This window comes from Takifugu rubripes, chromosome 8 (assembly GCF_901000725.2).
Source record: "Takifugu rubripes chromosome 8, fTakRub1.2, whole genome shotgun sequence".
Classification (NCBI taxonomy): Eukaryota; Metazoa; Chordata; class Actinopteri; order Tetraodontiformes; family Tetraodontidae; genus Takifugu; species Takifugu rubripes.
In genome coordinates, this window is record NC_042292.1 from 8,326,261 (window position 1) to 8,340,855 (window position 14,595).

General features: G+C 45.7%; 1 protein-coding gene across 5 annotated transcripts in view; it reads left to right on the plus strand.

Annotated features, from left to right (window-relative positions):
- agap1 (ArfGAP with GTPase domain, ankyrin repeat and PH domain 1) overlaps positions 1–14,595 on the plus strand; it is an 82,714-nt gene that overhangs the window by 24,618 nt on the left and 43,501 nt on the right. For all 5 annotated transcript variants that reach the window (XM_029839649.1, XM_029839650.1, XM_029839646.1 and 2 more), the window contains exons 2-3: positions 11,930–11,988; positions 12,064–12,151. In XM_029839649.1, the coding sequence (XP_029695509.1) occupies positions 11,930–11,988; positions 12,064–12,151 (147 nt within the window). The remainder of the gene's footprint in view (positions 1–11,929; positions 11,989–12,063; positions 12,152–14,595) is intronic.

Here is a 14,595-nt window from a genome sequence, read left to right on the forward strand (position 1 = left end):
GATGTAGATTTTGTCATGAACCACCATCGTTCGCCTTACCCTTCCAATAAACTTAAGCCTCGATGCACATCAGCCAAAACCTAGGCATTTAGTTACTTGCAAGTGTGTTCTCTGAGCTGTGGTTTCTGTTGTGTTGGCACAAAGCCTGTAACCACCAATGTGATGTTGTTAGCATGTAACAAGTGATAAGTCTCACTGGTGCTCATAAGAAGGTAATAAATGCTACTGTAGCGCTTTTAGTAACAGATATTCAACAGAGAACAGGACTGCTTGTTCGTGACCCATTTTATGATGACGTCTGTGAATTAGTCACTGTTTTCAGTCATATTAACTTGCATTTAGTACATTTGTCTTTGAGGTGAGGAACTGTGGGAAATGAGAACTGGGACACGGACTGTCCTGGATATGAGTCTCCGGGTGGGACGTTATTTCTGTCTGCCCACTGCCTACCAGGGGGTCAGGCCAGTAGAACACTGTGTGTCAGTGGCGGCTGCTGGATTTTCAGAGAGGAGCAGCTCATTCAGCCTCAACAGATCTTTTTCCATTTTCCCTCCCTCTCAAGAAACGGACCAACGACCCTGTTGGGCCATCGAGCCATCTTTCCAAGGCTTTTAGCCCAAACCGCTCATTGACCAGCGAGCTGGACTGTTTAAACGGACTTGATCCATTGTGTTTCTGGTGGAAAAACCTAATAATAATGTCTGCTGTATTAGGCAGCTTGCTTGCTGCCACAGTGAGAATTAGTGAGCTTAATTATTCTCTGAACTATATTAAACAAGGACAGGCAAGAACTGTGTTAGACCGAAAAGGGAAATATTTTATTTGCAATGTATTGTAATGGAAATGGGACAAATTGACAAGTAAATACAAACAAATGAGCTAGAGTTTGTCCCTTGTCTTACGAGAGAACGGAGAGAACCTGTTCCTCTGTGTATGGTTCAAAATCACTGTCGGTCCAGATCAGCGTCCACAGGCAAATACTCGGTCACTGCAGTCGGACGTCGATGCTACGGGACTGTGTGAGAAGATGACAAAATGAATCCAGCCAGTCAATCAATCGAAGAAACGCCTCTTCAAGATGAATGTGTTCTTAAGAAGTCGATGAAATGTTAACAGTACATCTATGACCATATAACTTTTCACAATTTAGAGATATCTGCACGTTTGAAACCTAAACTCTCGACTATTAGCTGACAATCTGATGGAGATCAGTTGGATTTCAGCAGCATTTTTGCTCTAAAAGGGTTTACCACAGTTCAGGGACAGTTAAATGCTTTGAGGCAAACGGCATGAGCTGATAAGAAAAGCGCCAGGTCAAAAAAGTGCTCAGACTTGTTAACAGCCCATCTGAAACACTGAGAACTTTGTGTGGTTTTGTAAACCGGTCTACAGGAAACCGCTGATAATTGCTCTGGACTCTAGAATCGTCTGCAGCATCGGCCGCAGCTCGTGCTGCATGGTGAATTTTAGTTTTCACTTGTCAGAAAGTCACGAACCGACCTGTTTTATCATTGTCCATACAGGTTTAATGTTGGAAATCCACTTTTAAAATCCGGCTGCAACGTTTTTGTCATCTGTCATTTTACGCACACACACACACACACGCACACACACAGGCTTATTAGCCGTCTGCTGTGTCGCTTCATCGCTTCATTGGCAGAGGTTGTGCTGGGGTCAGAGAGCATGTGTGTGTGTGCTTCATCTTCTCCTGCCCACTTCCTCCTCAGACCCATATTGGACCGAGTGGTGTGTGCGTGTGTGTGTGTGTGTGTTTGTGAGTGCTTCCCTTATTTGACCAAGCTGTTGGGAGCAGTGAAGTAGCACATTCCCCCTTCCAGCAACACACACTCATGCACGCACACTTCACAGCGGCCCACTCTCAAAGTGACACTAAAGTGTGTGTGTGTGTGTCTGTGTGTGTGTGTGTGTGTGGGGGGGGTATATTGAGTGACAGAAGAGGTCTGACTTGCGAGGAACACATTTATTTGACACGCTGACTTGTTTTTTGGTTTAAGGTTGGTTTTCCCTCATGTTAAACAGTCTTTTTATGGATTTTATGGTTGTGTCGAACTGTTTAAAGGATGATTCCACATATTTATTGTGATTCTGGAGTTTTTAAAAAGGGGGGGTGCCGCAGGTGGCCAGATAGTCCTTCTTCTGTAATTATGGAAAGAAATGAAAAAATCCACCCCAATGTGAGGTGCAACATTCCTCCAAATATAGATGAAAAGGTGACCTCTTACATCATCCTGTTACACACACCTTAAAATTAACAAGCGAGTGTGTATTTGCAGGTATAGTTTTTTCCCTCGCTCTCAGTGTCTTAATCCTTTACTGGTCCAGTGACGCTGACATGCCAGAAGAGCGTCAGTGTTGTTTAAAGCTCTTATATAAGGCACAAATCCATCTGAAGGCCGAGGACAAGGACACACACACACACACACACACACACACACACACACACACACACACAATCCTCTCATATTTGTAGCACCAGCAGTAAAAATTGCGCCCAGTTTCCATATGAAAGATGTTTCTAACACATTTCCTGGCTCAACCTCTCTCTGTCTCTCTCTCTGTCACACATACACACCCACACACTCGTGTGGCATAGCTGTCCTCCTTTATGTAAACGCTGTATTTATATAACAAAGTGAGCTGTAATCAGAGCGGAAGCTGACTGAGCGGGTGGACATAAAACCGCTAATTAACCCCTCGACAAACGTGGATGTCGTTGTTGTGTTAACACACACACAGAAACACCGGTTTGAGACTGGGACACAACCCCATGCCGCCTTTTGATTGATGTGCCGCTTTGTTCAGCGACGCTGCGCGGCACACACACCCTGCAGTTTCCTACTGCTCAATGGGAACGCAACGACTAGAGGCTGAGAGGTAAATTACACAGGCTGGCAAGGCAGAGAAACGATCTCCCACAAACCCCAGTGGCTCATGAATGAATCTGATAAAATTGGCTGGTTTCACACCAGCTCATTCTCTTCTGTGCAACAACCACTTCATCTGCTTTGAAGTGTGTGAGCGTGTGCGTGCGTGCGTGCGTGCATATGTGTGTGGTGGGGGAAGGTTCACCCTAAAAGCTTGATATTTAGGTCAGTCAGTCCATGAGTACTAAGCTTGTGATACTTCCCTGTGTGTTTATCTGCTGGAATGTGCCTTTTATGTGATTGTGTTTTCATACGTAACACAGAGTTGTAGTTTCTCACTATGTGTTGCATCAAATTGTTGTTTTGTTCACGTTCTTGTGCAGATCTTTGATATAAACCCACATTAAGCACGATCCCGAAAGACAAAATTGTCCACCCTGGTTGTGGAAACCGGCAAATTACTGCTTTAATTTCCAGTGTGTGACAGCTGAAACCATTAACAGCTGCATCCAGAACCACACACACACATTACGCAGCACGTTATTAACCACTGGGAGACCGCACTGGTTGCCATCGCCAATGATCAGAGTTAATGCAGCTTATCGCGCAGAGTAATTATTCATCATTTCCACGCTGGCGCACAATAAATCAAAGCTCCTCCCAAATCTGTGCAGAGCTGCCATCTTCCACTGTGGCTAAACCCACCTTATGTATGTAGGCGTATTGGACTTTTTGCTTTTAAATATTCATGTTCTCGCTCACAATCGCAGCCTCTGTCCTCACACCTGCTGCAGTGGTGTCACCGAGCGCCGCTTCCTCTGGGATCCGAGCCCTCCCAGGTGGCGCAGGCCTCGGAGTCCTCTTTGCCCGCCGTGCCTTCACCTCCCATACCCTCGGCCTCAGGAACAGCTGTTCTGCCTGTAAAATCACCGCACAAGGCGCTCTGTTGTCCAGGATGTGGGAAACGGATGCTGTTTGTCATGCAGCCAGCGTAGCTCAGCTTTGCCGTGCTGATGGAAACGAGAGGACAATTGCGAACGTTAAACCGCGGCTGAATTTGCCTTTATGAAGGCCGGTTTAGCTGGATAAGCTTCACCAAGACTGTAGATACACCGGATCTGCCTTGTCCCCACATGCCTCCTGTCTTTCTGCTGGTTCTTATTTTTACCCATAGTCCTTCAGGGCGACTGCAGGGCCGCTTGGCAGCCCGCTAGAATGATTTCCTTCAGTGGAGCTCAGCAGCCGGCCTCCGTGTCACACGGTGTGTGACATGAGGCGCTCGCAGCACCATGAATGCTAAACGGCTTCTCAGAACAACACTTGGGGTCAGAGGTCAGCAGCCTCTGGCCCTCGTTGGGTTCAGGAAGTGAGCAGAGATGCGATCTGTCTGTAGTAAAACCTGACTGCTGAACAGCGGGGACACACAGTTTTGACTCTTAATTTGGAAAACAAAACAGATCATTTTCAGTTCACATGCTAATAATTGATGCAGCTGTGAGGTAAAACTCAGGTGAACAATAATCCCGTTGTTTCTTTAGTTTTTCATGCTAATCAGATCTCCAACATTAGTCTCCTTTATACCAGCTCATCCTCCTCCAGACTGATGCTAATTGTCTCTCTGGGACAGCTATTATCAGCCAGCACCCCGGCGTTCTAATGACGTACACACACAAACACACACACACACACACTCACATGCACATGCACATAAATGAAAAATGGGAGCAATACAACCCTATTTTATTTTCTCACTAATGAAGAAAAATGCAGACACCTAATTTTCTTGTGGGAGAATTTTTGTTTTAGTGCCATTTTTGTGGATTTCTATTCACATCTGACGCAGCGTGGAGCTATAATTAGTTCAGCAAAGGCTAATGTAATTATGCTGATTCCTGAAATGCTGCAATTAAGAGAAGATGTCAGTCATTAAATCTTATGGGACATTTTCATGTGAGACCATTTTAAATTTATTGATGAGCTGGGTGAAGGAAACACACCTGGTGGATGGTCCCACTTTGTATCACAGTGATGACAGACTTCGGGGTAAAAAACTTATCGTAATCCCTGTGGCTGTAACCATGGCAGACACCGTTTTCTGGTTTCCTTCTCTTCTTGATTGTTTGCTGTAATGCTGAATCTAGACTTGAACTTGAATCTGCTTATTTCTGTGCAGTCTGTATTACTCTGAGAATATGTAGCTAATGCTACATGTAGCTAATGCTACATGTAGCAGGATGCAGCTTTGTTTCTGAACACTCGTATTTTTTGTGCTTCATATAGTGTGTTTTTCATCTGCGTCATGATGTTATTGTCACGTCTGAACAAACAAGCAATGTGTGCACTTCAAACCAGATGGTGTACACTTGCATTCGGCAGAGTGTGTGTGTGCGGACGTACATGTGTGTGTCAGTCATTACCTGTCTGACTGGTTTAATTAAGACAGACAAAAGGAAACTGACAGACAGGAGCACATTCACCTACTGCTGATGTTAATGTGGAATTCACTGCTGATGTTTGGAAGCTTTTATTATGTCTTTGAACACACATGCGCGCCCACACACACGCACATGCACACAACATAGCTGTGATGCCTAAAACAGGCTACTGTGCAGCAGCAAATGAAGAAGCCGACACACTGCATGTGGAGAGTCAGAAAAGTGGGGTGAGGGGCGAAGGCTGAGATAATATAATGCCACGTGTGACTGATGAGGTCGCACTGCTGATTTGTCACAGTCAGGCGGCGGTTTCACCCCAACACACAGACACACACACATATAGATACACACACCCTGCCTTGAGGCGAGGAACAGCCACACTCCACCCATGATCCCACTCTGTGCGTGTGTGTGTGTGTGTGTGCGTGTGTGTGTGTAATCATTAAGACAAAAGTAGCATTAAATGTCATTTATTCAAACCTGCCAGCTTGTGTCACCCTGCAGCGATGTGTGTGTGGGTGTGTTTTGCTGTGATAAAAACAAGCCAAGGTTGTAGCTCTCTTTTCCCCCATTTATTAGAGATTCATATTTGGATTTCTGGTGGTTTTTCAGGTTTTTTGGGGTTTTTTTAACTTTCACACTGTGATTTATTTTTGTATCATTTGGTTGTTTTTTCTTTGAATTTTGGGGACTATTTTTTTTTGATGTTTTTGTCTGTTAAATATGCGTGAGGGCAGGTTGACCTTTGGCATCTGGATTTAATCACCTGGCCTGTATACACGTGCACTACAGGCTATTTTCTGATGTGTAACATTGTTACGGGATGATAACACAATATATTTGGTGCAGAATTGGTCACATTTAGTGCAGAATTGGTCCTAAAGAAATAAAAGTCTTCCTATCATTTAACATTAGGTTATTTGAGTTGATGATTTGTTTTGAGACCAGGTCATGTAGGTGGTTTTAGTCCTGTGGTCGTCGCCCACAACTGACTGTCGTTACAGCATATCAACCCCAAATACAGCAGATATCAAGTGACTGGACAGAGTGTAAAAGGAATATGTTTGGTGTGTTGGACCGTTGATCCCGACCCAGTAAGCTGCTGCTGAGATCAAACCTCTGGAATCTCCTCCTGAAGGCATCTCCACCATTTAACCACCACATGCCAGTCTTGCTTGTTTTTCAGCCTCTCGGAGACAAAAAAACTGAAACATGTGGAGCCTTTCCAGAGGGAGATTCCAATGAGGCACCGGTAGGTCCCTCAGACAGGTTAGACTGGGAATACTGGGCAGTGCTGTCAGTGATCGGGAATTATGTCACATTTTCCATCATCTGGCTTATTTTTGAAAGAGGAGCGTTTGTTTTTATTCTGTGATGCTTTTTCCAACATCCTTATCAACCCTGACACACCAAGAGAGTCACATTCCACTTCAGACACGGGCTGTACGGATGTCTTTGTTGTTCCTTTTCCATCATGTTTTTATCGCTCCCAGTTCAGGTCAGCGGATCTGAATGGTTGTGATGGGAAAACCGAGCAGCTTCCTCACCTTCCTTCCCTCTCCCTCTCTCCTGATTGTCAACAGTTTTTTCTAAATTCATTGTAAATCCAGCAGGGTTTTATCATGCTCATCCCTCACAGCAGCATGAAGGATACACCCATCAGGGGGACGGTGTTATTGTAATGCCACTCTGGCGTTATTGGCACCAGCCTGTCAAAAGACGCAACCTGACCCCAGTGGTCATGTTTTTAGCCTGCATTCCTGCTGCACGCCGCTGCTTTCCTGGAGCGTCTTTCCCTTGGTTGAGTAGTTATTGTTGTTTCCAGTTTTGAGGCGTGTCTGGAACCTGCTGCAGCGTCACCTGCTCACCGTGTTTGCTCTCAGACGCCAGACTCAACCTGTTTCAGGATGTCATGCTGCATGAGTCCCAGCATGCCTCTGCACACATGTCTGTTTTTGATGCCTATATCTAGAGAAGGTTTTCCTATAAGTACTTCATCCATTCATTTTCATCAGCTTTACCCTGACCCCCCGGGATCATGGGAGGTCTGGAGCCTCTTCCAGCTAGTGCAATTGGTGGATTCCACCCTGGAGAACCATTCACACCGAAGGTCACTTCATAGTTCAAGTAATTTATTTTACATGTAAACGTTTCCAGAGAAATCAGCAACATCTTCCACCCCTCGTGTGCTTGTGTTGTAAATCTCAAATGATTCAAGGGAAACACACACTTTTTCCACATTGAAAAGCTCTATTTTGATTTTAAAATCGCTTCTTCAGCTCAACAAAGGGAGATGAGAACAGGAGGACAGCCAAGCCTCATTGGCTTCTGGACACAAACCACTGTGTCAACAGTGTGCTTGATTCAGAATGAGACATTAACAGCAGTTAAAGGTGGTGTTTTATGCAGAATGTGATTAATATGTGGTTAATATGGAGGTGTTAGGTTTCAACAACCCATTTCACACTGATAATAGCAAAGGAGGCCTCAAATCAGCCTCTTGATCGAAACAACAGCAACATCAGGTGGCACCTTCCCGTTGAGACTCTGGTGCAGCTGTAATTAACCAGCAGCTAACAGGAAACAGGTTTGGCTGCCGCTCCTGTCTGGAGGCCAGGAGGCCAGTGGGTGTTTAGAGGTCAGCTCGCATCACCGTCTGGTGGCTGCTGAAAGCTATTAAACTTTACAATGATTTATGGAACGGTAACGAGTGAAGCGTCATGCTGCACTTAACATATGCTAAATTCTACGCTTATTAAATGATGCAGGATGTTGCGATATGTGCAGTTTTTGATTTTATACCAGTTTTGTTGCTGTTCTGTGGTTGTGGATTCAAGTGAAGGTTTTCTCACCACACATTTGGTCTGCAGTGTGTGTGTGTGTGTGTGTATTTGGCTGGATGCCATCTGTTCTTTTATTGTCTGTAAATTGTCTTCCTGTCCATCTTTTATCTGCCTCTGTTGTCACACCCCGTTCGTTTCACTGATGCTTTGATGATGACGATGCCCTCTTCATCAAAAGATGAGTGATTTTTGGTTTGGATCATATTTTAACAGCACAGTAAAACAAGAGGATTTGGGAGGTTTTTTTTGCTCTTTGTCAGCTTTGGATGGAAGTTTTGTGACTGCTGGATGGGTGCGTCTTCAGTTTGGGATGTTTGCCCGGCAGAACCAAACCATCCTTCATCAGCTGGCAGATTATCCCGACATCTGTCCTGCGACTCCCGTGTTCAGTCTTTACGTGGATCACCACCACTGGTATGTCAGCTATAAACGGCGTGTTCCAAGCTTCATTCGTGTTGGATGCGCTCCACATTGAGGCAGTCAGTGTTTTGACAGCAGTCTGATCTCAGTTTATGTTTCCTGCAGCTAAACCCAGATTCCATGTGCGAAGCATCTGACTTTTAAACATCACCATGTGCGTGTGTGCGGCAGTTCCTGATGAGAAAACCACATTTGTCCCGCGCACCTGAGAGTTTTTATCTCCATATAAACCTTTTAAGTATATACTGTTAATGCATCTCAGTCACCTCATTTAACACATATTTAACCAGCAACGAAAGAAACATTCACATAAACCTTCAATATTTTTCTGTGGTGCTTCTCACTCTGAATTCTTGAATGCAGAAGTGGTGTGGAAATGTAAAAATGTGCGCAGGGAAATGAGAATCAGACTTGTCAGTCCGGCTTTAATTTGCATTGTTTGATCTGGTCTTAATTTATCCCGCATTTCCTCTTGTCCCCCTCTTTTCTTCTCTGTCTCTCTCTGTTTTACCCATGATGCTGTGCAGACGTCCACGCATGCTGAAAACCATGTGTGAGGTTTGTGTTTTGTTCTTCATGGTTTTGAAGCAGATTGAAGTGGACTGCAGCTCGGCTGAGTCCAGTTCAGACCTTGTTAAATCAGATTGGATGTCAGAGACTCTGAGTCTTTGTTATTGTGGACGACGTTGTAGACCTGCAGCTGCCGTCACTGGCGTTAAAAGAATGGCTGTTTTTATTTATGATCATGTCTTGGTCTGGGTTTATGGCCGAGGGCTTTTGCTGGATTAAATTGGCTTTATTCATCAGTGAAGAAAACATCTTTCTGGGTTGGTCCTATCCTCATCCCGCTGCTGAAATCATGCAGTCTGTCTCCTTTTATACTCCTCACATGAACCATAAAAAAGAATTTTTTACTTTCTCCAGATCAAGAGGGAGAACAAAGAGCAAGAACGTAATCAAACATTGAAAAAAAACAGGATTAAGGATAAGGAGTATTCCTTTTACCTCTGAAGGCCTCTGGTGTCCATCTGAAGGCCTGTAGTGTCCCTCTGAAGGCCTCTGGTGTCCATCTGAAGGCCTGTAGTGTCCCTCTGAAGGCCTCTGGTGTCTTTTTGAAGGCCTCTGGTGTCCCTCTGAAGGCCTCTAGTGTCCCTCTGAAGGCCTCTGGTGTCCATCTGAAAGCCTCTAGTGTCCCTCTGAAGGCCTCTGGTGTCCCTCTGAAGGCCTCTGGTGTCTTTTTGAAGGCCTCTGGTGTCCCTCTGAAGGCCTCTGGTGTCCCTCTGAAGGCCTCTGGTGTCCCTCTGAAGGCCTCTGGTGTCTTTTTGAAGGCCTCTGGTGTCCCTCTGAAGGCCTCTGGTGTCCCTCTGAAGGCCTCTGGTGTCCCTCTGAAGGCCTCTGGTGTCCCTCTGAAGGCCTCTGGTGTCCCTCTGAAAGTCTCTTAAGGTCATCAGCTCCTTTTCTCTCTCTCTCCTGTTCTTTGGCACAGTGGATGGATGCAGGAATGAGTGTTTTCCGTCCCCACAGTACATGCTCAGAGTTTCTCTGTCCCCGAGCAGAGCAGTAGAGATCTTCACCCATCTGTTTTCTCGCCTGTCCCGTTTCTCTCTGGCTGTCTTCTTTTCCTCCACTGGCCTTTTCACCGATGCTGTACCTGTCCTGTGTTTTGTTGCATCAGTGACTTTATCACATGACCTCAAGTACCTGCCGGCTCACCTGTCACCATCCTCAGGTGTGTGAGGCAAACATCTTACACATCTGTCAGCACTGAAATCAAATAAAAGTGTTAAAGAACCAGGGAGCACCAGTTATCCAGTCCAACTCTACCAATCACTGTAATGCCGGGTCACCTGGCCCAGGGGTGGGTTGATGCCCGCTACGGGTGATTTTTGGGTTCTCCTGGGAACCAGCCGAGGGAAACTGGAGGACCCTTGAAAACAGGAAGCAGCTGGATCAACATCCTGCCTGGCAGAGAGGGAGGGGTCACACGACACAGGCAGACATTTGTGGAAACTACAATCCCCCTGTGTGTGTGTCCCCTCACAAACAGGCTAGCATCTTTCTGGTTTCTTTGAGAATGATTAGCAAACACACACACACACACACACACACACACACACACACACACGTTAGCAGCCTTAATTCCATTAGAAATAATCTTTGAGGTTTTCATTAAATTGTGGACTCAGTAAATTTAAATTGTTCACTTCAATCAATTACTTTTTACTACGCTAGCTTTATTAATTGTTATTATCTTAATTCAAGACCTTGAAGGTTCTTGGGAACAAGAATACTGCATTCCTGGTCTGGAGTGTTGACCTGCATGAACATTTTTCTTATCTTTTATTATTCTCCCTCCCTCCCTCTCTGGTAGAGACACATTGCGAGTGTACAGGCTGACACAGATCAGTGCTGCTGAATTAATAAAAAAGGGCTGAAGGCTGTAAGTGGACGTGGCCCACTGGCCTAGATATCATGGAGGTTATGGAAAGATGAGTGGAAAGATTTCTGTGGGCGACACCGCCGGGGATGACCGGCGTCACCTTCTGGTGGTTCCACTGTGTCTGTAGGACGTTTGTTTCAACATTTATTACATCATTACTTTATTAAACTAATTTGGATTTGGCTTAACTCATCTCGGAGTCATAGCAAACCTCTAAATAAACTCCCCCCCCCAGATAGTCAAATAAAATTGTTTTTGGAAAATTTTGACCCGCCATCATGGGAAAGCAGACGTGTTGTGATGGTTCCTACTGTGTGAGAGTGAGTCTAATTCTTCAGGATGGAACCTCCCTGATAACACGGAAATCACCACGTTGCAAAAACAAAACTTTGATAGCGACGTGAACAAATGCAAACACAGTAAATGTGTGTTTGTGCTCATGCACACCCGCTGCCGAGGATCGATTAGTCTCCAACGCCCCTCGTTTCCCATGACCTCGGAGCCGCGCTGCCTCCGCTGTGAGTCTTAAAACACTACAGTCAAATTCTCCGTCAGCCTCAGATGAACAGTCCCACATGGGGTGACGGAGGGGGCTTGATGGTCGTTCAGACGCAGAAATCTGGTTCCACAGTCTGTCCTGGAGGACTTTGGGGGGGGGAGTGAATGAAAGTTGAGTGTGTGATTCTGGCAAAGGGCTTCGCTTGCTCAATTTGTTAAATTGACTTGTTTTCAAAGGTAAATGTTCTCTCCTTTTCCCTAATTCTGTTTTGACCCTGATTGTGGCTCTAATATGTACAATATGCTAAGCAAACAAGGGCCCTTTTTGGGAGTGTTCCCTCCTTGGCTCCTCAATTACCCCACATACATGAATGCGCTATGATTGACAGGTTGTCTGTGTCTCTGCAGATGCGTTTGTGAACAGTCAGGAGTGGACGCTGAGCCGAACGGTTCCAGAACTAAAAGTGGTGAGTGATCCAGACAAACCTCACCCCTGTGTCGGAAATGCTGCTCTCTAACTTTATCAATCCCCCATCTCCTAGGGCATTGTGGGTAACCTTGCCAGCGGTAAGTCGGCGCTGGTCCACAGGTACCTGACAGGAACGTACGTCCAGGAGGAGTCACCTGAAGGTCAGAACCTGAGTGCCTCTGTCCATCTGTCTCTCAGAGATCTGGCTGTGTCTGTTTTCTTGTCAACAGCTGACTGAAAACATCCAAACTTAACCAGCTTTACCCACAATCCCCTCTGTCCATGATTAGTTCAGTCAAATAAATAAATAATAAACAGGCAAAGCAGATTAAGTCAGCTCCAAAAAGCGAGGGTGGATGTGCTAAAACACGGCTGGATTAAAACCCCAGCAGGCAGAATAAGATGCGAGCGACCTCACTCTTCTGCACGCAACTGCCCAGAGCAGAAGTTCCATTTCTACTTCTCCTCTCTGTTTGAGGAAGCTCCTCAACTTCCTACTCTCATCATCTGACTCTGAACTCACCATCCGACTGGAAAAACCGTGATTGTGATCCTCACACAGATCTCTGGCTCTCAAACATGGTCTCATTTTCACAGATTTACAGGCTCATTAATCCTTTTCACAGAATATCTAATAACAGCGATCTGGTCACCACGTTATGTTGGTGATATTATGAAAAAACATACCAAGATTATGCTGCAATAATCTGGAATTATCCCTCAAAAAGCGGTGATTTAATTTGGACACAATCAAAGTTTAATGACGGCCACTTTCGGCACACTTTGCGCCACTTTTCTTTTCAGGACTCCTGAATGTTTCATCTCTATGAAAAAAGCTTACTCTGTTTTCTATACGCTCCCCACTCACACCCCGCGGAATCGGCCATATTCCTCATCCAATATTAAAGCCGCTCGGCTGCCAGCTCGCCCACATACCGTCGAGTATAGCAGCCTCCTCAGGCGAAGACCCACTTCTGCCAAACCCCGCATTCCTTTAATATTTCACAGCAGCAGCTCTTTCCTCTCCTGACACTCACGAAAGCGTTCAGGAAGCATCAGACTGGTGGGATTATCATCTGCAACCTTCAGCAGGTGGTGCTGAGCCACACCAGCACAGAGACCCCGAGATGTCTGCAAAAATGGGTCCTATTACCAGACAAAAAGGCTTTGATTTTGTATATTCACTATTTAAGAGTTTCACAAATAAGAAATCATCAACATTAAATGACACAATTATGTAGTCAATACATTTGATCTTTTAGGTTAAATGGATTTCAACCTAACAACCTAGAAATTCTGCTGCAAACGTAACAGTTGGGGAGTCTTTCTGCTCCGATATTTTAAATTAAAAGCCTCAGCCACTCAAAAAAGTATGTAGGAGAGGCCATGCATGCATTTGCTTTAACCAAACATTTAAAACAGTGCCTGAAATATATGAAAACCAGTTATTACTCATCAGGTCGGAGACGAAAACTGCTTTCAGCAGCATATAGAAAAATTCCCCCTCTTTACTTCTCTAACCACTGAAGATAAGGTACATTTAACCACACTCCCTGGAGCTAATTGACTTTTCCTGACCTTTTTGTTTGTTATGCTCGACCCCCTGAAAACCATCAAACATTGCTCATTTAGGAAGAAAACTCTGCCGCTGTTGTGATGTGGTCGCCAAGCTTCCCACAAACCAGTTTTAGCTTTGGGGCCCTCAGTGGAGAAACGAGTCCTTCCAGTCGGTGCGCTTGACGTTTTACTGTTGAAGCCGTTGTGATTAATATGTTACAAAGGAGTAACTGATAAAAATGGACTCTGGAAAACAATCCCAGCTGCTGTCCGTTGTGGGGAATCCCCAGAGTGCCCTGAAAACTGAGAAAATCTGTTATAGAGGTGACGTATCTCTTAAAAATGACCAGTGTCAGACAGCGAAATGTCCACTGGTCCATTTCCACCGCTCAGCCTTAATTACACAGCAGCATCGCCAACGGCAACACGGTGGAGCTTTGCAAACAGCTTTGCACATGGTGTTGGAGCCAGCCCCAATCAAACGGCAGAAAAGCCCTGATGGCTTGTTGTTGCTCGCCACTCGTCCAAAACGATGCATCTCGGCTTCAGTCAGATCATCAAAACCATCTCTGATATCGTTGCATAACCAGGAATAAAAGCAGCTTCACGGGAAGAGAAGAACGGCAGGAAGCTTGTGCCGCTCTGAAATTCCAGGGATCTAAAAATAAAATGGGAGCTTGGATTCCCATGGCAGTTGATGGGAGAGCATTGGTGGCAGGCTCAGCACCACAAATCCCCCGACCAGAACTATTCCTGGGCTGCAGACTGGAGCCTGGGCTGCAGACTGGAGCCTGGGCTGCAGACTGGAGCCTGGGCTGCAGACTGGAGCCTGGGCTGCAGACTGGAGCCTGGGCTGCAGACTGGAGCCTGGGCTGCAGACTGGAGCCTGGGCTGCAGACTGGAGCCTGGGCTGCAGACGGCTCACACCAGCTCCTGTTAATCAGCACAATTGGCTGCAAAACCACTGGCCACAAACGCTCGCCATCATCCGGCAACCTCAAGTTAGTGTTGGGGCTCTCCAAACTGGCATCAGGGCGGCCGCTTGCTC